This window comes from Xiphias gladius, chromosome 12, assembly GCF_016859285.1.
Source record: "Xiphias gladius isolate SHS-SW01 ecotype Sanya breed wild chromosome 12, ASM1685928v1, whole genome shotgun sequence".
Lineage (NCBI taxonomy): Eukaryota > Metazoa > Chordata > Actinopteri > Istiophoriformes > Xiphiidae > Xiphias > Xiphias gladius.
In genome coordinates this window covers 10,525,336-10,548,769 of record NC_053411.1, presented here as the reverse complement: position 1 = coordinate 10,548,769, position 23,434 = coordinate 10,525,336, and the positions used below count along the sequence as shown (strand labels likewise).

Below are 23,434 nucleotides of genomic sequence, written 5' to 3'. Positions count from 1 at the left end.
TTCTAACATTTATTAGATCTACTCAATCACAGGTACAGAGTTTATTGGCAGTGATTCTCTACAACAGACATCTAGAAAGGGAGTGAATGACCAGGATAAAGAATGACAGGCAATTCAACAATGTCACCAGTTCTCAGAAGCTCTTGTCCTTCAGTGACTAATTATTTTCACCATTGCTCAAATTGTTACAGCAGGAGCTGACACCATTTAATGACTCACCAGTTGTAGAGAGTTGCGTAAGAAAAAAAAAAAGCTTTTTGACACTGACATTGTTGAATTGCACTTAACTAAAGGTGGTGGGATGGAGAGGAATACAGTATTTGTTTTGTAATGACTGTTTAGCATTCGCATGTCCAACACTGTTAAACAATTCCATGGGTCTGGCTTCCTGCGATGTAATTGTACACGATGAGCCCATAATGCCTGGAAACACAGCTGCTAATGTCCTGACTTTCGATTGATTAGGTGCTCTGAATTATAATCCTCAGTACAACATTTACTGACTACAGTACTGTCAAATATTGATCATTAATCTGTATGCATTATGCATATACTATTAATATTCATAAGCTCTGCAGTCAGTTACATCAGCATTCTCATGCACCCAAACCTACAAAATCAATTCTAAAATATTTAACTGGAATAAACTAATTCCAGTCATATGGTGAGCCCAAGAATTTGTGGTGTGGGAAGTGACATCCAAGTAAACGTTACTCACTGAACAAAATATACACATCACTATTTACACCATGATCTGAGTGTAATTAAGATCAATCACACACATGCTTTGCAATGTATAATAAAACACATCAGTTTAAATGATTGTCAAACTGAGAAAGAGTCAATATCAATTTGTCATTAAAGTGCATCAGAGTCAGTGTAGAGGGAGTTTTATCATGAAGGTGGTCGGGTTTAGACCACCGGAAAGAGCGCACACATGCACATACGACACACACGCAAACACACGGAGAACTGGTTTATTACACTGTAGAAATACCTGAACTTGACTTTCCTTCTCCACCTGTGTCTTGAGACTGGGAGCAGGTTGGTGGTGGGGTGAAGTTGGCTTCAGGCAGGCTACTCTCGAAGGACGGCATGGGGGATGGTGACGGAGGCAGCAATGTGCTGTTGGGGCTGCTGATGTCGCCCTCACCCACAAGTGTCAGGTCAGTGTGGGTGTCCTCCTCCACGGTGCGGAGGCTTGGCCGGGTGTCTGAGGGCCGGGGGATGGGGGACAGGTGGGTGCCGAAAGATGGGTGGCGAGGAGGGGGCAGCAGGCACCGCCTGGTTCCGGAGTGTCCATTGGCACTGGAGCTGGGGGAGGAGTCCAGGCTTTCCGAACGAAGGCTGGAGGTGAGGGGACCCCGTGAAGAGATGCCGTTCTCTCGGCTCTGTTTTAGGGATTCAGGAGTGGAGCAGGCCAAGTCGGAGATGAAGGAGGAGGAGGTGGATGGGGTCAGACGCAGGAAGTCGGGAAGCACCAGGTCTTCTTTGCTCAGGAGTCCCCGCTGGTCGTTGGCTCGGGTGCTCTGTGCCCGGCTCAGCAGCTCAAAGAATTCTGCAAAACAGATCAAACAACTTCTCTCACTTAAACTTTCCAACTAGGTGAGCACCTGGAAGAAAATAATTAGTTGGATTTAACATGCAGCGTAGCAGCCTCAGAACTGACCTAAAATAATGCTCTAGAGCTGAGATATCAGTTAGTCCTGAGGCAAAGCAAAGATAAGAAATCCACCACAAGTAAAAGAAAAAAAAGAGAGAGAAAGACGGAAAAGGGGGATTTACCTTCAGCTTCATCTATATTAATCTTTTTCTGTTTTCTCTTTTCCCCTGGAAGTGCTGAGTCTGGTCCACTTGCTCTCACAGAAAAGTCCTTTGGTGTTGACCTCTCATCTCCCTGCAGATGCAACAATAACAATGCAGTCTGTTAGGGGATGGAGGGATGGGGATGGGGATGGGGGGGGGGGTCGTAAGGGGGAGGCTAAGCATGAGCTGCCAAGCACCCTACTGAGCAGAGTGTCCAGATTTACTGAGACCTTCAAGTAAAGATGAGACTGGTCCATCTGTTGGCTCTGTGTCTTTACTGACCTTGCTAGCATCTAGACCAAGTATGATCTGCCTACATATGGTGCAATAACTCAAGCACGGAAAAATATGAGTGGGTGAGTCAGCCACAGGCAGTGTTAGGGCGAAGAATACAAAAAAAAAAGAAATAAACACCAACTGATGGTTTAGCATTGGCTAAATGTTAATAAAGGTCAATGTGGGCCACTATTAAATGATAATGAACGTTGCAGAAGCAGCACAGCAAGAGAAAGGGACAAAACACCACATCTGGACTTTTTAGCACAATGTTAAATGAGAACAAAGATGACATGAGTACTTACCGTTGCAGAGAAACTCCTGGTAGGAGGGTGGCTTTTTAGGGAGGAAGACTTGGATTTGTCTATTTGAAAGAGACACAGAGAGATAAACATGAAAAATTAATCAGGTTGAGAACCAGACGAGGAGAGAGTGGGATAGAGGGGAGGAGAGGACACTTTAGACATAAGAGACATGTTCTGCAAAACTTGAATGTGTTAATCAGTGGAATAACAGAGGTGGACGTGATTTACAATTGGCAGTTATACTTCTGGAAGTTTTTATTTTTTGTCAGTTTGGAATATTTGATAATATATATAGTTTACACTGTGTAACATGGTCTTACCTTTCCCTGAAGCTGGGTCTGTTCGCTCCAACACAACTCGTAGGCCATCCAAACTGGATATGGGGGCACCCAGATCCAAAGGCTCAGTTTCTCCGCTCTAACACAAATCGAAATTAGATGGTCAACGTGTCAGTATCTTCACCAATTTTGCAGAAGTCTACATATGTTGCTTTTTAATACATCTTAGAATATGGTTACTATTTAAGTGCATGAGAATTTGCTTAATTTATAAACTGTCTTTCAGCTCTGGTTCACTATATAATAAAGATATAATGCCTGGAAACCCACAGGACTAAAATAAATCATCTGGCAGGGGTTTAGGGGAGGAGAAAAGAGTCGGCATGTTTGAGGAATGTCGTCATTCTTAATTATAGTCCTGGTGCTCCATCTTCAGAGGCTGGGCTGAGTCAGAGTGCTAACCACCGTGTAGAGATGGAAAAGGATGCGGTCGCTTCCCTCCCCTAACCATCATACTCCACCCTGTGGCACGATCACACACTGCACAGGCTGCTGTCTGGACACACAGGAGATTCAAACACATTAAGGCATTGTAGACAGTGGGGTCGACTTACTATTTTGGCCACAAGATCGCTGAGGTGGAGGCCATATTTGGCCACCACGGGACGTAGGACCTCAGTGACTGGTTTGGTAGGTTTGGCTTTCAGGCCCACGGAGCGGTTAATGGGTACCAGATCCAATCTAAGAGCAGAAAAAGAGCAAAAGTAAATATCACAGCATTAAAAGCATAGGAAAAAATGTGGACTTCGAAGGAAACTGACAGATCCAGTCAAAGTTTGATTGATTGTTGGTACCTAAACAAGGTCCGCTTTTCCAGTCTTAGGTCTCGTGAGCTGAGGGTCATGCAGTCTTGGTCCAACACCAAAGGCTATGAGAAAAAAAAGCATAAAACTACGCATTAGCAACACATAAATCCCCAGTAACAAACCCAGAAAACTGCATACCATAATATCTTTATACAGTAGCTCAGACACATTCTCCACTTAAATCATCTGTAATCATTTCAATTTGATAAAAGATTTTATCACTTAAGTTCTCACAATGACTCCTCACAAAATAAGTGCAAAAGAAGTGCAGTCATACCGTATTTACCAAAGTTCGATCTATAATGAACAGAGTTGAGTCAATTCATTCAAGAGATTCTTGAAGCAGTGCTCTGCCATTTGATCTATTAGCAGCAGATGTTCTTAGCATTTGACAGTAATTTGTTGGTAATGTTTGCCTCCCTCACCTTCTCTCCTCCCACCAGGAAGAGGTCGACGGCTGCAATGTTGACGCTAATGTTGTGACAAAGATCGTGGAGGAGATCTCTAATGGAGGCGCCGGGCCGAAGAGTTATAGAAGAGCAGGAACCGCTGGGCAGAATCACACTGCAATGTTTAGAAGAGCGTTCCCAGACTCCGACTGAGTGGCGATTATCAGACTGATGATAGAAGGTTAAGAAAAGATTCAAAGGGTTAATTTAGCAAAAAGGAAAGGGTTAAGGTTTTAAGAATTACATAAATTCAGTTGCAACTGTAGCTACAGTTTTTCTTTACCCTCTGATTTATTCCATCTATAACAAAAAAGAGTGGGCTGACAAGTAAAAAGAAAAAAGAAAAAAAAAAGGGAAAACAACTCTGGCCTATTATGATGGCTTCAGCAGAAACTGGGCTCTGTGTTGCCATGGTGATCTGCCCAGAGGAATCTTACCTCAATCTTGCCAGCAGAGCAGGAAGTGGCCATCTCTAGACTGGTGCCGGATGACAAGGAGCCCTGGGACTCCCTCCGCCCATTACTGCCCCAGTAGTCTGCACAAAACAGCACAGAGGATGAGCCGATGCAGATAAGAAATATGAGCACACTACTCACATTAAGTGACCCTTACAGTATGTTACACCATTGTTATTAGTCAAGCTATAGCATGACTAATAACAACATTTTTGATTTTTATATATATAGTATATATATATAGTTTGCCACCACAAAATCTTGGCAGGCAAGAAGGTGTATTTCATCAAACAAGATATGTGAGTAAACAGAGGATGTTCACTTAAATTTAAGTGCAACTACATTCAAAGAGAGACGTCTATGTTAAAGCACCAGTGTGAAATGTGTAGTAGCTTAATTTTTGACTTTTTAAGCTGAATTTTTGACTAAAAAGCGTGATATATACAATATTTTGTATACCTGTATGACTCCTTGTGCTTTCAGAGGATATTTACAAACATGAAGAGTGGTCATAACTAATGTATCTCACAAAGCTTAAAAGTCTAAACAAAATCTGAAAATTACGTTTTAGTCAATTCCAGCTTTTAAAATAAGACAGAATTAAAGTTTATTATGGTATTATAATAATCAAAATTGAAACAAAAGTTTCACATCACCATATTGACCATATGTTAATATTTTGCCACCTTTAAAACGCTGGCTCTTTGTTGGTAATACTCTCTTAACTTTGTCAAAATGCAACAGTTGCAACAAGTGTGTTTTTGCCAGTGTACCAGCGGTGTGTGTGTGGAACACTGCAGGGCAGCTGTGTATCTACATGCCTCCCCTGCATGTAGCTCACAGCAACCCCGGAGCTGGCAGCAATTCTGTGTCTTTTGTTTGTTGCAAAAGGTTTAAAAGCGAGGATATTTGTAACCAAAAGGCAACAACATGCTTGGTAATTAATTTCTCACCAAGGTTAATGTCTCCAATTTCCTTCTTCTTTGGACCTTTTCCAAAGCTCCTGTTACGGGACCATGAGAAGATCCCACGTTTCTTGTCAGCGCTTTCATCTCTGCTGTCTTCATTCAGTGACCTCCCTGACCTCTGCTTTCTGGCCTCCTGTGGGATGGAAGACAAATAATAAGTACTTAACCTGCCGCATTGAACTGATGATGACCCATATATTTCTATCACTAATCCCTTTCAAACAGTCTACATCTCTAGTGGCACCTTTTTCGGAGTGGAAAGGGTTGAGCGGTCAGAGCTGGCACTGTGTTTGGATGGCGCAGGACTGCAGGGGATCTGGTAGGGGTCAGGCAAGGGCTGACCATCAACCTCAGCACGCATACACTCCTGGTAAAGGGAGGACTTGAGGAATCTTGAATAGCTGTCAAACTTCATCAGGTTGAAGATCTGGAGACATGGAGAAAGACGGGGGTGATTGAAAGTAAAAAAATCAGTGATGATTCGACATAAGGAAAGAGGGTTAGTGAAAGTGAGACAAAGAAAATGAGAGGAAGATGCACAAAAAGGAAATAAACATGCAGAAACAAGAGTGAGATAACTACTACTGTTAACATATGGTTACAGCTCATGTTATGATAGGTGTCTTAACATTTTATCATGCTTATGTGCAAGTTGAAAATATACAGATCCTTGACTGCATGTCTATGTTCCTGTGTGTACAGTATGCTCTAGACTCTGTGGGTGTATGCCAGTTTGTGTTTATCTCTCTGGTAAAGTGTCAGAGCCCTTCTGTAAACAAACCCAGATGGCCTCCAAAAAACCCAATATGCTTGTGCAAAGTGACTAAAGGCTAGGTGAGACCAAACCCCCCCACTGCACACAGAATTCTTCCAAATAATTCTGTCTAGAAAAAATGCTTCATCTCCAGTTTTCACATGGAACAACTTAATAATTAAAACGAAAGGAGGCCTACATCAAAGACATGAAATATTGGAATAATTGCAGAAACACCACATTATTTATCAACCAGCAGACTGTGGTATCTCAAATAATGAACTTGACTGCTGTCTGTACCTGTAGCTGCTGGGTCTTGAACATGTCGGGCCGCGGGGAGGTGAGGACGTCATCAGCCAGCTGGGCTTGGCTGTCAATGTTGACGGGCATGGTGGCCTTGCTGGACAGGAAACTGTTGTAGATCTCCCCTGCTCTCTGGGACAGCTGCAAGAAAGATGTTTGGAAATATAGAATTACAAAAACAGCTTCTAATCTACTCTAATCTAATTGGGCTTAAAGATGTCATCTGTTGTGGGTTGATCCTTTGCTTTTAGCCCCATTAGTGTTTATATTACTGTGCTCCAAAGCAGTGGTTCTAAACCTGGGGGTCGGGACCCACTAATGGGATGACAAAATAAATATTAGGGATCAGAAATGATTAAGGGGAGAGGAGAAAGTCAAAACATATTTCTTCTACAGAAAAGTATGTTTATTGTTTCTTTAATCATTCCTTTTTTTCTAGATCCCTTTGGGCATCTCAAATTATTCAAATGAAACAACTGACTCATTTTAAACTGGTTATGAGGGGTTGCACATATATTTTTATTGTGTTTTAAGTTGGAACCAGTGCTGTAATTTAATCAGTGTACACCATGTTTTTTTAACAATGTCATGATCTGCCAGTTCACACCGGACCATTGTATGGAAGGCGCAAAGCCCTTTCCGTACCTGTAGTTGCATATTGTGGACTTACCTGCTTTTTGTCAGTTGCAGGAACATGACTGAAGTATTCACAGGCCTGCCAGAACAAGATATTCTCCTCACTGAATTCTTTCTTTAGAAATTCCTGTGGAAACACACAGTCCAAATGTTTCTATAAGATCTCAAACTGGTGATCGCTTTGTCTTCTTCCCAGTACTGTTGCTGTTGTTGAGACCAGTAGTGAGGAAAGAAATTAATTGGGTGTTATGCTGTGAACAAGATTGGTGTAAGTGTAGGCGCAGAATGGTGTAGGCAAGTGCAGCTCTGATCAGTCCTAAGGGAAGGTGAGGAGGGAGGTGGTTCTGGGACGACAGAACTTAATGTTGAGTGTTGTGAAGGCACATATTTTATGTGGGAGGTATGGTAACATAAATGAGATGCTTGTACTCACTAAGCTCGATATTGAGAATTGGTTCTGAACTTGAACCTACTCCAAAGTGATACAAACCTAGGACTTGTTAAGAAATGCACTTCAACAGCTGTATTTCAATCAATATTAGCTATCATACATAGGGCAACACTTAAAAGTTTGGCAAAGATTCATCAAAAATTAGTTTTATAGCGAAATGTAACAACTGCATGAAACTAATTGAATGCATGAAAGAGGGTGGTCTAATATGACAAAACATTTACTCTAGCATTGTATACTAACGCAGCCCCTAATTGCAGTCATAACAGTCATAATGACAAACCATTAGAAAATGCAAAAGCACCTGGCACAAGTAAAAACAAATTTTAAACTCGAAAGAATATTTTTATTCTTAAGGATGGTTTTGCTTCCAACATATTTAAGTTTCCTTTCCTACTCAAATAACATACCTTGATTCAAAAAAAGGTTCAGTAAGAAACAGAATCAATATATAGAATCAATAAAATCCTAACGACAGACAACCATGATGGGACCAACTCTGTTTTACTCTTATATCTTAATTCTGACATAGCAAGACACCTCATATCGCCCTTTTTTGACAAAACCTTTGGTCAGTAGGGATTCAATCAACTTGAGAAATTTTTCATCAGCTTACCGAGAAGTAGCGCACGCCCACTGGATCCTGGAGGAGACGCTCAAAGCAGGCAGCCCAGCTGGCCACGCGCTGCTCCGGAACCCCTCGATGGCTTCCTGCTCCTGGAAGACTGCCATTGCTGTTCAGGCTGCTCTGGCTGCAGCATCCCTGCAGCTGAACTCCACCATAGTCTACAAGATGGGAAGAGCAATGCAAGGTTAGAAAGCTCTGATGTTAAAGGGTAATGCCAGTCAGGGGGAATATTAGAGTTATCATCCAGTTTGCCCTCTTGTACCTTTTAATACTCCTGTGGATATTTGGATTTTGGCACTTTTTAATTTCATTAAATTTGTTTATGCATCTGGATTTTTGAGAGGGCAATCTGGAGTAATGCCTTAATTGAGCTCCAATATATTTTCCTATACTTTGTCAAAGACACACACAAAAAAATTATACACATACACACACACACACACACACACACACACACACACACACACACACACACACACACACACACACACACACATATAAAAACACATTTTCAAAGGGCCCCCACAAAAGTCTGTCTATGATTTTTTTTGTGAAAATACAAATAAGATGCCTCAGGCAAAACAATAAAAAGCACAGTTTTTTGTCCGAACAGTATGAGATTCTGGTTTTGTGCTAATGTTACAAGCTCAAATACTTCACTTAAAGCTCACTACAGTCTTTTCAACAATTTTCTTAAGAGTATAGGTTTAACTTAAGGAAATTGTAGCTAAATGAACAGACACATAATTTCCCCGCAGTTTAATCACAGTCTTGATCCTACTGGAGTTAAAAAAGGGAAGAACCTTTCGTGAAACTATTTTGACACAATGGAGAATCAAAACATGCCCTATAACTGCACCATACAAAATTATAAATAGAACATGGATTAGACTATAATGTCAATGCCACGGGATTTGAAAGGGAAGCAAATGGCTCTGAACTGTTCCCTTTGCTACACCTTTCACTGGAAAATGTTACACAATAAGTGAACTGCAAAGTTCAAACATCTTATGGGGAACATGTGGCGCACAGGATTAACAGATCTGATTGCATTCCATGAAGAAAATTACAGATGTCACCCAGCTGATAAAAGATGAGAAAAGAGGGTGAAGAATGAGAGAAGAAGAAAGAGAGGAGACACGGTTGATTAAAGGGAGACATGGAGGGAGAGTGAGTGAGGATCCAGGAGCTGTTGGTCAACTAAAGTGGGGGCCTGAGCCTGCGCAGTACCTGCTATTATGGCAGCAGATGGCCACTTTAGAGCTGCACGTCGAACCAAGAAAGGAGTGCACAGTAAAAACACAAAAACAAAAGGATCAAAGTAGGATTGGTTACAGATATATAGAAGCCTTACAGTTAGGTTTTTCAGATTATGACTAATGTGGCCTCTACGCAACCTTTCAGAATTTAGTTTATCCTTCTTTCTTAGCATTTAGTTCAACTGAATCAGTGGATGTGCCCTTAAAATTGCACAGGCTTTAGGTTAAATGTGACAACTTTACGAACAGTGAATTGTGTTTTTTGTTAAAAGGCCAAATCACCGCTTTCCCTGTGTAACTTATAGCTTCTGTCTATAGCTACTGCAAAGCCATTTGTTTAGACTTGGTCTAATGTATTAGGACTGAGGCTTTGGGATCCATGTTTACCACACTCTGTGCAGCTCAGTTAATGAGCTGGCTTTAAAAAGCAAACTGTGCATGTCTGATCCACATCCACAGAGAAAGGAGCTGAGCTGCACTCCACAACCCAGCCTAGGTCAGCCTGTTAGCAAATGTTATTAAAACTGCTATGAAAAGGCGGACCAGACAGCATGCATACTAGCACCGACTGTGACCCAAAACACGCTCAACAAACATGCTTTGTTAATGAGGCATGCTGCCTACAGTGAATGCATCATCCTCATTAAAAGTCTTTTTATGAGACCATTTTATTAAGCAACTAGAAAGTTCTGTGTTGAGGGTGGAGAAGAAAATTAGAAATAAAAATACATACAATGAGAAAAATGGACAAAGCACTGCTAGCTAGACAAGATGAAAAAGTTTCACTATGTTAGTAAAAAGGGATGATTAAGGAAAAGCTTAAAAATCTTAACACCTTTTATTTATTTCAAATTTAAGATCACAAATACTCCATAGCATAGCAAGAATTCTCTTCCGCTTTTAATATCAAGGCTTCATGTTTAGTGATTATATTTTTGTGGAGAATAGTGTTTTAAACGTAGTAATAAAGGAATGGTACTCACCACCATCTGAAGAAGCAGCAGACTGAAAGAGAACAAAGAGAGACATGAGTGAAAGGCTGCTCTCATGACCTCCTGTGCTGAGACAAGAGACTGAGGACTGTGCTGATAGCGGTGTCTCTCCACACATCCGATCAGTAGTTCTGAGGTGTGTGTCTTTGTGGTTTCTACGTGAGTGCGTGTGTGTGCTACTGTGAAACATCAATTTGTAAGTGGGTGGACCCCTGGCTGCTACCACACACAGCTGTTCACACCTCCACACCAGGACCCACCCCTCATTTTATATTAGCCTCACACTCACATCCTTGAATGTGTGCATTCCTGCTAACTGTGGTCACAAAGATCAGAGCTCATCAATGCAGAGCTACTTGAGAGGCCATCACTGGCTGTAATGGTCCTCGTTTCACTTGCTAATTCAGGGAATGAGTGGTTTATGCGTGTGTAGATGTTCCTGACTGAAGGGAAAACAGCACAAGAACTCCTAGTGGGCATGGAATTTCACTGGGTGACCACTTTTCATAACTAGGTGTAATTATAGCCAAGGAATAATGCTCGATAAAACACCACCCATGTCTCAACAAATATTTACTTGCAATTCTTCAATTAGTAAACACTGCCTCAGCATTTGGCTTCTGTAACACTGCATAATTTTGGTTAGGCTAATAAAGAGAGTTTTAATGCCCAAACTGTGAAGCTGTTGTAAATACATTTAAATTTAGGGGAGGATATGAGAGGCACATCTTAGGGCTTGGTCCAAGAACACTCAAAAAAGCAGTGCATTGGAAGATTCATTTGAAAAGGGAGACTATTTCCAGAAGAGTGTTTTCTGAGCTGCCACTTCAAAGTGTGAATATTCAAGGCTGATAATACATCTAAACAAGGCTCTTATATCCAGGCTTGAGCTTTGGTGTGAGTAGTACATACAGTTCGCACTTTAGTTAAATTGCATAATACTGGATTGTAGAGCTGCAATATCGTAGACATAACAAAAATGATGGATGCTGAAGAGGCTAGTTTTGAGAGTGAAACATTAGGTAGTATTTTCTTTTTCCAGTCTGACTTTATTCATAGTAGAATTTCCAAGTGGCTGTGAGTTTTGATTTAATGAGTAGTTTTCAGCTTGATCAATCAGCCTCAGAACTAGTCCAGACATATAGTGGACCAGCCTATTCAACTGGCCAACTGAAGGCAGGGGAAGTGCACTTACGTGACACTTTGTTCCATTTTGGGAGTGACCACATGTAAAAGCTCTATCAGACATAGACCACTAAACCACTAATTGTCCATCACAGCCTCTTTACAACTTTGCTGCTGCTGAGTCCAACCCCATATAGTCAACACCCAAAAGCCACCCCTTCTATAGTGGCCAGCATATGTACAGTAATCATAGGTGGGTAGAATAAAGACCAAGATGAAGCCAAAACAGAGGAGAGAGAAAAGAGAGAACACCCACTCCATCTGTCTGTCCCTTTGGATCTAAAAACAGCTAAACCTCTTAAATATATAGAGCATTGCGACTATGGTTCAATTAAAAGGACAAGATTGACATCACACACTCTGATGTAAATTTTGTTTTTGAACAAACAAGAGGTCTCCAGGCTGAAACTTTGAAATTCTGAATTGTTGTTTTCAGTATTTATCAATGCTTTAGGAGCCAATACTACTTTCAAAGCCTATATATGGAGAGATTTTAGTTCTTAGATGACAAATATGATAAATATCTACCTCTTGTAGGAGTGGAACTTACAGGAGTGTAAGGAGTGTCATGTACACTAAGAGTGGGAAAGTTAAAATAAATCATAATGAATGCTCTCATTGCACACACAATTGATGAAATGTCTCATCTTTTAAGCCACGTTTGTGTCAGAGGATAATTATGTCGATGACAAATATGCCATAAGTTGCATAAGCATGCTTAAGTATTTAATCAATGAATGAAATATTGCAAAACCCTGCAACTTATCTGAGCAAGTGCATCACATAATTTATTAGACTTCATTCAAATTCTACTAACAAATTCTACTTGCATTCTCAAATGAGGACACTAACAATTATTTTCACTTTCAACTGATTTTTAAATTTTTTTTCCAATAACAGATTGATTGTTTGCTCTCTGAAAATGACAGTAAATTGTGACAAAAAAATGCATGTCGCAAGTTCCCAGAGCCCAGGGTAACATGTTCAAATGGCTTGTTTTGTCCTACCAACGGTCCGAAACCCAAAGATATTCAGTTGACAATGATATAAAACAGAGAAAACTAGTAAATCCTCACATTTGAGAGACTGGGGACAACAAATGTTTGGCTGGTTAGCTTCATAAATGACCTAAATGATAAATTATTGTTTGTTAATAATCTGTAGATCAACTAATAAATTGATTGACTGATTGTTTAAGTACTTCTCTCAAATACGACATTATTACACATCCTACTTGTAAAAGCTGACCAGACAGGGCTGGCAAACATAAAGAGGGTGGTGTGTGTATGTTTGTATGTATGAGGCCGCAGGGGTTAGACCACACACACCACTGTGTGTTTTTCAACTTGTTATTGCTTCCTCACCCACAAGTCCGCTTCAATGAGGCCGAAGTGATGACCCAGACACACCATCACCTCTGTTGACACCTCTGGTGACAATCTGGTCCACTGTGGGTGGCTCTGCAGTGCTACAGGCCCTCTTTGATCTCTTTCATATAAGGCTAAGCTGTAAATAACCTATTTCCCAGCTGGAATGCTGTCCATTTTAGGTCGTTATCAACCAAATGAACAAAATCAGAATTCAAGTCACAGTGAGTACCCTGGCCCCGAAGAGAGCCCGATTTGGCTCTCCAGTCGGAAAATGCTCTTCCAATTTACTGTGGTACAGCCCCTACGCCGTACAGTCTGGCATCTCGAGACACCACATGCTGAAGGAACGCAGATGATCACACCGATGATTTGCATGATCTGAAGTGAGACATCACAACTAAAAAACACTTTCGTTAGTGGTAAATCATTTGAAAGATAAACTGCATTCACACGAATGTTAGTGTGACCCTTTAACTCCTCTGACAAAGTGAATTTCAGATGTTTTAAAAGTGAGTTCTTTTATCTTTTCGGCTAGTTTCAGCGTGTTCCTGCCTTCAAAAACTGGGTTGAGATGTACCCAGTTCAACATTTTATCAAACTCAGATTTAAAAAAAAAAGAAAACAAAAAAAAACCTCTTTGAAAGTTTTACACAAGTCAAGGCTGATTCTAGCACCCCGCAAATAAACAACCATGAGGCCTCGCCACTTCAAACAGCTGTTCTGACTGGGAGAGAGACGAGCGACAAAGAGGGAGATTAATGAGAAAAACAGCTGATTGAACAAAAGGAGTCTCCTCGCTTCATACAGAGGAGGAAGAGGAGTCTCGGTTGGCAAACCACAGTTTACTTACAGTGCTGAAGTTCCAGGTCCTCTTGAAGGAAAGTCTCTTTTTGAGACTCATTGTTCCCTGGTCTGGTACACCAGTAGCACACAGACAGAATATGTGTGTGTGTGTGTGTGTGTGAATGCATACCTGAACATTCCCCACCCAAAACTCTGCAAACCATGTCTGTACAAGTCAGAGAGAGGGAAAGAGAGGGAGGGAGAAAGAGGCAGAAATTTGACAAAGTACTGGATAGAAAGAGAGAAAAAGGAGGAGGAGGGGTGCACAAAGAAGGAAAGAAAGATTTCCTTACTCTGCAGCTGTTGCCATGGCAACCCACCCGACAATACATAAATCCTGTGCCAAAGTGGCATGAAGGAATCAGATGAATCAACCCCCCCACCACAAAAACACACACTCACTATGTCAAAACCACACTGGCCTTCCCCCCTCTTTTGTTTCCAGTCGGGGCACTCTCTCTTTACTTGAAAGAGAGAAAAAAATAGTCCGTTTAAATTGAAACCAGATGAATTTTGTTTAATCAAAATAAAAGTTTGGTAGCCCACGAACTGAACTCTGAGCTTCATTATCTGCTGTCACAGAGCACCATTCTTACGCCCCCAACGGTAATCGTGTCAATTGGTGTTTTCTGCTAGCAATTTAAGTCATGTACCAGAAAAAGGAAAATTGTTTTTTTTTATTCTGGCATCATTCCTTGTCTCTGCTGCAGTACTGTGCCTCCACATATCTGACAAATCTCTACAATCAGCATGCCGACTGTTTTGAACCAACTATTATTCTTAAAGCATGGGTGGCTCATTCTGAGGTTTTTCCCGTGGCAAATGAGCTAGCATTTTTGGACTTAATTTTGCCGTAAATAATGGATTAGATACAGTGTTAATTAACAGCCTGCTTTTAATGGTAGATTTCTTCTTTTTCATTCCATTTGACATGGTCTATCACTTTGGAAATTTGATGTTTGTAATATGTGCCTGTCTTTGTTGATGGTTTGCAGGGGGTGATCACAGGTTACATCTTAATTCCCACAGGAGAGCTATGTGTTCATGTATGTAAATACATGAAAGAGAAAGGACACATGAGGCAGGATTGAGAGAAAAGGTCTTAGTATAGTTAAATGCACTAGGTTGTATGGTATGTCTATCGGCACTGAAATGTACAAATGCGCATAAATAACGATGCACACTGTTGGACAGTCTCTCCTCAAAGGCTTTCATATGTTGTACCTGAAAGTAAGAGACGAAGTTGTATGAAGATTGAAAAAAGAGAGGTTGAGAAAAGCACTCAAACCTGCTTACTTTCACACCTCCACACACCCGATCAATCACTGTATGAAGTGAGTGTGGTCCTCAAAATTTGGATATTATAAGTTACTGACAAAGCCTCCCAATTCTACTGCCAGAACAAAGGTTTCAAGGTCTCTTAATGTATGTTCAGACTGATAACTGCGTTCAAAAAAAAAAAAAAAAAAAAAAAAATTAGAGGGCTGTGTTGCTGGGGGCGTGTTGCTTTAGATACTGGTGAGGCAATGAAATATGATACACAAAGTCCACTTTTATTAACAGATCCATGAATTTGAGGGCTTTTTAGATGCCAAAATACTGCACAGCCATTATGATTATATTACGAGGGAGAATTTTTCAAATTAGGGAAAGTAATCATGATGACACATCATTTGTCTGTTGTTGCAATGATATCAAGGTAAACAGAAGAAATTTCGCATTCACGTTGCAAATCAATTCCCCAGGGGTATGTGCTTGTATGTATCATCACAATGCCTTGCCTGATGACATCACATTGCGTTGCAGCTAGGGATGCACCGATCTGATTATGATATTGGATACTGACTCAGATAGCTGGATCGGGTTTCAGTGACAATAGGGCCCGTCTATGGTGCCATTATATTCAATTCAATTCTATGTTATTCTATGGTTACATCTACATGGGTGTAGACCCGTACATTTCACTGGAAGGAGAGCTAACATAGCATGGAGGGAGCTAAAAACGAAGCGTCAGCTGTTTTGAGGTGCTTCTTGTTTTCTCTTCCTTTGTCAACACGTTCTACGACTACTTGCAATCGCATGTTGTATAAATCGGTACTTGGCCGATACCCAAAGCCCGCTTATCAGTATCGGTATCAGGACTGAAAAAGTTGGATCTGTGAATCCCTATTTGCAGCATAAGTTGAGCTTCACCTCTTTTGCCAATACCCTAATTTTTTTGCTGAAGCTTTCCACGTCAGCAGACCCGCCGCGTCAATGGAGCCTACTGAAATGAATTAGATAGCTGCATGTTTCATGTAGGGCTAAAGTCAGTCTGAACATGGACATAGATGATACAATGAGCACCTCATTTGATGCATACTGCATTCATACAGAAAAAGGGACAAAATGATCAGAGTAGAATCAATTTATTTCATCTCTGAGTGTGCTTTTAAAGGACATTACTGTCCCACAATGCAAAGCAAAAAAGAAATAGACGATCTACTCACAGCTGGAAAAATTAAAACTAATTTGCACACAGCGTTGATAAAGCTCCAGGAACATCTCAAAAATATTAAATAAAGTATTACATTTCTGGAGAATCTTGCTTTCTCTTTCCAAATTTGAACTGGCAATAGCTTTCCAAACTCACAGTTTGATGTTCATCAGAACATATATTATATCATTTCCTGTTAGTACAAAATGGTGTTCATTTAAAACTTTACTGTGTATTTGACTACATAGTTTATACTTTATGGTATATTGCAGAACTGCAACACAGAAAGAATGTGTATGCCTTCATGTGCAGATAAAATCAGCCATGCAGTAATTAGAAGCTATTCGTGGTGCTGAGCTGAGTCATCCATAACTGTGGTCACAAAATCACAGGACAGAGAACAGTCTACTTCAGCCCTTCATGTCTACTTTTGCCCTTTGACACCCCTAAGGCAGAATGTTCAGTACGGCCAGGTGAGCACATCTATAAGCACATAACAAGAGCAAAGCTTGTTGGAACTTTTCAAAAAATGCCTGCAGGAAAAGCATTTTTCTGTTCCTTGCTTTAGTGTAGCTAACTGAAGATATTGAGTCTGTTGCCACAAAGTAAAAAGGCTTCACGTGAGCTCTGAGCCTTGATTTAATCAATTTGTAAAACATTTCTAGACAGGCTTTACAGGAACAATGAGCACTTCTTGTCATAAGACCTAAATAATTGCATGTCAAGTTCTACACCAGGCAATCATGACCGAAGACGGAAAATAATCTAGACCTGCTATCTGTGGCAGACGACAAACAATTCCCTGAAAATAACATCAAGAAAGAGCCTTGCATGAAGGCAACTTCCTTTTGAGGGAGGGAGGGAGAGGGTGGGGTGACTGATAAGATGGAAGAGACATTTCTTTCCCAACCAACCAAGGACTGTGGGAGAGAGCGGGAGACAGACTTGATGTAGAGAATTATGAAACTTCTCTGAAAATATCTGTAAGTGAAGATAGTTTAGACGGACTAAAGACAACTCGATTTTTGGAGGTTAAGAAGTTGAATCCAGTGTTTTTATTGTGGGAAATCTTGTTTGTGACCAAAAATCTGCCAGACACTCTACCACATTAGCAAGGATCTGATGAGGTCAGCATGCTTATGTGATGCTAAGGGACCAGGAATGGTAAACAGCATGAACGCATTAGCATCCCTTCAGGTCCCTGTGAAACTGTATTGATTTACTTCACACAACAACATATTTTCAGGATTTGCACTCAGCAAATGAAGAGCTGTCATGTTCCATTGAGAAATCCTAATTTTGTAACAAGAGCCTCAGAAATGATCCACTTTTACTTGTCAAAATGACCCTAATACTGAAGTCAATTTAAATATTGAAACTGTTTTAGTTTTTACATAGTATCATGTGATAATGGCAAAAACCTCCATCAACACTGCTCAAATTATCCTGGATTTGAATATTAGATGAAATACAATGGTGTTTTGCATCTAAAATGGTAGTTCTAGATGTGTGGCTTTGCAGTTATGAATATATCATAATAGTTACTGCAAAAAAGACTGGGTTCCCCCCAAATTTAAGCCATATATGCATATAACCTTTACATTTTACCAACAAGCAGACTATAAGATACAGGGGTGAAAAAAGCATCCTTTGAATCTCTTTGTCACAGTCGTAATCTCACCCTACTGGCAGGTCTATTCACTTTTTTAAGGAAAAGATTTACATAAAAAGAAAAAATGAGAAAATTTACTTTAAATAACTACTTAGCTTCGGCAGGTAACAAATTCAGATGTAAAACTCCTCATGTTATGTGTGTATAGGTTTGAAACTACATGCTAGGACGTGAGAGGGAAGCAAACATTTTAGTTGTGATTTAATCATGTTGATCTCTGAGGAGTTTTATTAAAAAACAAATCTAATAAAAGGTTTTTCAGTTAACAAACAGATAAGGATCCTACCTCAGACATTATAATGATGCTGGGTGGATGCACGTCTGGCCCTAGGTCTTGAGGCATGTAAAGAGTCCAGACTTGTGTCGAGGCAGCTTTTAAATGTAATCCGCTCAATAAACAAATGAGTTGCTCTTGATGTCATTAAAGACACGAGTGATTTGCATGCAAACAGAGACCACCGTCACAGTGCTTTTCATCTCTTAATCCCCTTGATCGGCAGTAATCTATTGCCTGTTCCCCAATTCTAACCGGTTGGCCACAGCAGATGGGTATGGCTCTGCTACTGTCTGGATTAAAGTGGCATTACTATGATTTGTGCAGTGCCACCGATGTGTGTGCGTCTGTGTGTTACCCACTTGCTGCTGATAAAAAAAGCCGACACAGTGTGCTAGCTTTCCTCTGAATGAAGTTTTTTACCTCTTTCCTTTTGCTGCCCTACTTCTTGCAGGGTCAGGAATATGGCGCTTTAACCAATATCAGAATTTGTTTTTCCCATCTTATAACAATGTAAATTCTGGTCTTAACCGATTTTAACTCTGACTGAACCTCAATTCATTGCATCGGAGTCACTACTACTCATTCACTACAACTGTGAAGCCCAAAAGCATGCATGAAAACATGACATTAACTCAATTTGTTGTGTTGAAGTAACAAACTATTGGCTATTCGCATGTCACTGTTTGGCTGGTTGGAGGAAATGCTACATACAAAATGAGTGACAAATAAAATAAATTTGATTTACATGGCACAACTGAATCCCACAAAAAAAAAAAAAACTTGAGAGAGGGAAACTAAAAACCAGTGACCAAGACCCCTCCCATCTCAATTTATTATCATAGAGAAAGGGCTTTGCTCACATGAGCCTGGAGGGCTTTAGTTGAGTAAACCACATAAGATGCCACCACACCCTCCTACTGCTCTCCTTCTTTTCAAGAAAAACCACCAGAAATGGACTTTCCAACCTGAAACCTGACACTTATAATTAGACCCATGAGCCCCCCCGCTTTTCCACCAAGCTAACTTACACGAAAGCTTAGTGTACACTGTTTTGAAAAGTCTGGGTGCCTGGGCACATTTGTTGTGTGATGATAAGGCCAAGATATGAATGAATATCTATCTCCTGGGAGTGTACAAGGCTATATTTTGCCAGTGACAAGGAACTGCCACAATTGTTTACTTCCTGTGCAAGTCTTATGGACCTTACATGGTATGAGGTCCTTTTGATCATTTAAGGAACCTGAGCTGGTTGAGTGAGACTGGCAAAGAGGTGATGGCAAGTTTGTCTTAAGTTTATCCCTCTAGACTAAGGGTTATAGGCTGGCATTGAGCCTCTATTGTTATTTGACATGGAAAATATATCATGGAAATGTTCACAGTGTTAAAAAAGTTTTAAAAAAAAAAGCAATTTGAGACTTGAGTGTGATGCCTTGTCTACACATACATCCCTCCTAAAATACACTTATGTATTTCTGTCATATATAAAATAGCTCTGCTGGGCCCGTTTGCTTAAGCATACAGTATATACCACAGTATAACGATCATCTAGCAATACACAATTTGCATTTCAGGGCAACCTTTTCATTTACTTCTTTGGAAGAACCATGACACATGATGCAGGACACAACATAAACATGTGGCATTTTACTCGAGGAGGTCATGCGATTACCAAGCCATATAGACAGAAATATAATATTTCTTTACGTTGACCACAGGATGAAGATGTTTAGAGAAATACTTCTTGAGGAAAAGTTAGTGTTTACGCTGCCAAAGTAGAGCGCCAAGCCAGATCCTCACAATATCACAGGGAGAGTAACTTGGCAGCCCCAAGCCTCCATGTTTATGACTTCCACAGTGCGAAGTAGACAAGACCTTGGACTGATTCTACGGCATCTTATAACAACACAAGGCCAAAACGATACCAACTACATTCAGTTCTTGAGCCTTCCTGCAATGCTCTCCAGTTAAAACGAGACAGGATCTCTTGCTCAATGTCTCAGACCTGAAGCAAATGCACCCGTGTCATCTGAGCAACAGGTGTGAGGTAAGGAGTCGAACATGATGAGCAGCCCACTCTATCCCAGACATGTCTAAACTGTTACTAGGGAGGTGATAAAAGACATTGGCAGTTCTAAGGCCGTTCCTTGTTGAGTAACCTCCACGCCCTTGGCAGTAGATTCCCTTTCAGTAAAGCAGAGGGATTTAATAATAGTACGATTGGGGAAGGTAAACAGTGAGTGGGAAATGAATCATTTGCAAATGTTGTGTATTAAATCCATAGAAATCCTGGTTCAGACAGCTTTTCCTATAGCCAATCAACAGGGGATGTTGAAGAGCTCTGTGGTTAACTAAAAAGATATATCATAATCATGAATGTCAATAGATGATGTCATAGCGTTAGTGTCACAACAGCCAAGAGTGGAACTGCAGTGCATCTCTGTCCAGAGATGGCGAGGCAGCGGGTATTTTCCGTGGTTACAGCTTGGTCAAACAGCAAACTCAGCAACCACAGCCACATCTGGTCATCTGGTTATTGGCTGTTGCATATTCATACAGCAAGCAGCAGCTGGATAGTTAAATAACTTCTTCTCAACTTTTGTTGTGTTAATGTACTGTTTTTCTAGTTGGTGGGTTTGGAGAGAACAGTCTATGTAATTGTAATAAAATGTCTTGCAGGAGGAGGAAAGAAGAAAAGGGATCATAGTGGAGACATTTAGAAAATGTCAGGCTGCTTAGTCTTTGCATCCTATAATGGTAGCCTGAGGACACATTTTGTGAGCGCAACTGTCCATCCACACTCCAGAGCTGGACATGTGATGTCACTGAGATGAAAGTGCGTTGTGATCTCTTGCCTCTACTGCTGACCCCCAGGAACAAACTATTCCTGCTCATTTTCTCAAGTCATAACACCCACATCAAAAATAAGGAGATAATTAAGTATGGCATCTAATTTTAGCAACTATTACTATATTAATAATAAAACAACTTGACTGTTGCTTGCATATAATATTTATTATTTCCTTCCTGAAATATTGAATGAGCAACAAAGATCATGCAGTGTAAAAAAAGAGGATGTATTTTAGCAAAGCTTGCTTTCAGATAAGCGACTAAAAAGACCAGTGAATCAGAGTAGCGACATGCCCACACAAAGCCAGGGAACCATTTCAAGTTCAAACTAAATAACTTAACTGTTGCTCTAACATGACCACCTCAAACAATGTGTTACTGAACATTCACTGATAAATATATAGACTGATAGTTAATTCTATCTGACAACAACAACCTCTGATCTGTTTCTCTCACAGCAATGTGCCACCAGTTGACTGCAAAAGGGGTCACTTCTAACGGCGAGTGCAACAGAGCACACTCTTTCAAAGGCCCATGCAGTTTACAAGAATAATCCTGGGTCACTTCAAAATTTAATTTAAAGTCATCATTCATCCTGATATAGACACTAGACCACATTTCGCTGTATACAGCAGCGCTGTGTGTACCATACAGAACATGAGAATTCAGCTGGCACTCCTCAAAACATTCCTCTGACAGACCACACAAGCTAACCACTGTATGCCGCTCAAAGGCTACAACAGGAGCTACAAAGAGCCCAAAGAAGGAAAAGTAACGGTAGCAGGGAAGATACAACTAGTGTGAAAGATGAAGATGGCATACCAAATAGAGGAAAAGACACACAAAATAATGAAGACTTCAAGATTTCACAACGAGACTTACAGAGTTGAGAGTTAAAGTTTGCTCCATGTATGGCGCTGTGTGAGTGTGTTTGGCTCGTCTTCAGCGCTGCTCCACACACCTGGTGTGTGTAAACGAGGCCATCCGCTAGAGCTCCGCGATGTGTGTGTGAGTCAGTGTTTGCAGTGCAGAGAGACAGCGCTCAATGGGGGAGGAGAGAGTGTGCAGGAGAGCCGAAAATCCTGACAGCTACTGGGAGTTCAAAAGCTCCCTCTCTTCCTCTGCTGCCGGTTCCTCGCTCTCCTACCCTCTCCCTCCCTCCTTTCTCATTGCTTTAAATTCCTTCGCTTTCCCTCTCTGTTTACCTCTCTCCCTGTCTCTGTGTCTTTATGCCTTCTCTTGGTTTCTGCTACGCCCACAGGATAGATCTATTACCCGCAGGCGTGCAAACAAGAGCCGCTAATGTCTCAACACCTAAAAGAAGAAACTTCACACAGCGAAAGAGGTGCCCCAAATTTCCTGGCAGGCATCTAGAATACCTGAATACATGAATAAAACAGTGTGCATATGCTAAGGACTCACATTAACAGATGTTTTCACATGTAGCAACACATCAGAAGACAGAGTCAGTGTGAACACAGGCACAGCAGCCTGCTAATGGTGTCATCTCCGTAAAGTTGAACACACTTTCATCTGCCGAGCGACACAGACTCAAATAATCTGTTTGGAGCAAGAAACAATGAGTCCGTGATGAAGAAGAAATCGGCTCATAGTGGTGGAACTGAGTGGTGGGATGTGGGGGCATTTGCAGTGGGGCTCTGACATGTATTGCATAGATGTAAGACATGGAGATACAAAGCAGCACATTCTTCAACATGCCAAATCATAAGGGGATCTGAAAACAGAAGCTCAGCATGCATCAAAACACTCTTCATCATAAGATGCAGGGCAAACGAATCAGCATAAACACAAACATAGAAAGCAGTTTCTCCCTCTACTGAACCAGAAAGGCAACACATCAAAACGTGTCGAAAAGCATGAGAGTATATTTATGCTATTCTGACTCGGTGCGTGGGTTGCAAAAGCTACGTGTTAGAGTCTTTGTAATGCGAAGAAACATAACAAGCATTTGCTCATTCCTGCACTAGCCACTGTGACGCACACTGCCGACCATGGAAAAAGCAACACGGCACCACGCGTCCAAATTGTTCTGGGCTTGTCTACAACATGCAGCGAGGCCACATACAGGGGTTATCCACAAGGGTCTGCCCCGAGCAATGATGGTGAACTCAAAAATAGTCTCACGGTGTCCTTGTGAGTCCAGATGCATGGACAGACTGAGAGCTTATCACGTATTTTTTGCAAAACTTGCCATGAGAAAGGTCCTTAGGAACATCCTTCACAGTAACTCACAAGTTAGAAAGTGCTGCAAAAACCAAACACTTCAAGCCCTAAAGTTTGTACCTGCACTATTACTGAATATGTATAAGCAAGGAGT

At 40.9% G+C, this 23,434-nt stretch overlaps 1 protein-coding gene across 1 annotated transcript in view; it reads right to left on the bottom strand.

Annotated features, from left to right (window-relative positions):
- Positions 1–22,274, bottom strand: part of LOC120797658 (regulator of G-protein signaling 12-like) — a 28,227-nt gene extending 5,953 nt beyond the window's left edge. Inside the window, exons 1-15 of the mRNA XM_040141505.1 lie at positions 21,979–22,274; positions 10,418–10,439; positions 8,164–8,333; positions 7,131–7,223; positions 6,458–6,601; positions 5,648–5,830; positions 5,389–5,536; positions 4,418–4,515; positions 3,957–4,148; positions 3,520–3,593; positions 3,280–3,406; positions 2,708–2,804; positions 2,388–2,446; positions 1,786–1,897; positions 998–1,558 (exon numbers count right to left, since the gene is read on the bottom strand). Coding sequence (XP_039997439.1) covers positions 998–1,558; positions 1,786–1,897; positions 2,388–2,446; positions 2,708–2,804; positions 3,280–3,406; positions 3,520–3,593; positions 3,957–4,148; positions 4,418–4,515; positions 5,389–5,536; positions 5,648–5,830; positions 6,458–6,601; positions 7,131–7,223; positions 8,164–8,333; positions 10,418–10,439; positions 21,979–22,005 — 2,107 coding nt within the window. The 5' untranslated portion in view covers positions 22,006–22,274. The remainder of the gene's footprint in view (positions 1–997; positions 1,559–1,785; positions 1,898–2,387; positions 2,447–2,707; positions 2,805–3,279; positions 3,407–3,519; positions 3,594–3,956; positions 4,149–4,417; positions 4,516–5,388; positions 5,537–5,647; positions 5,831–6,457; positions 6,602–7,130; positions 7,224–8,163; positions 8,334–10,417; positions 10,440–21,978) is intronic.
- Positions 22,275–23,434: the final 1,160 nt, after the last annotated feature.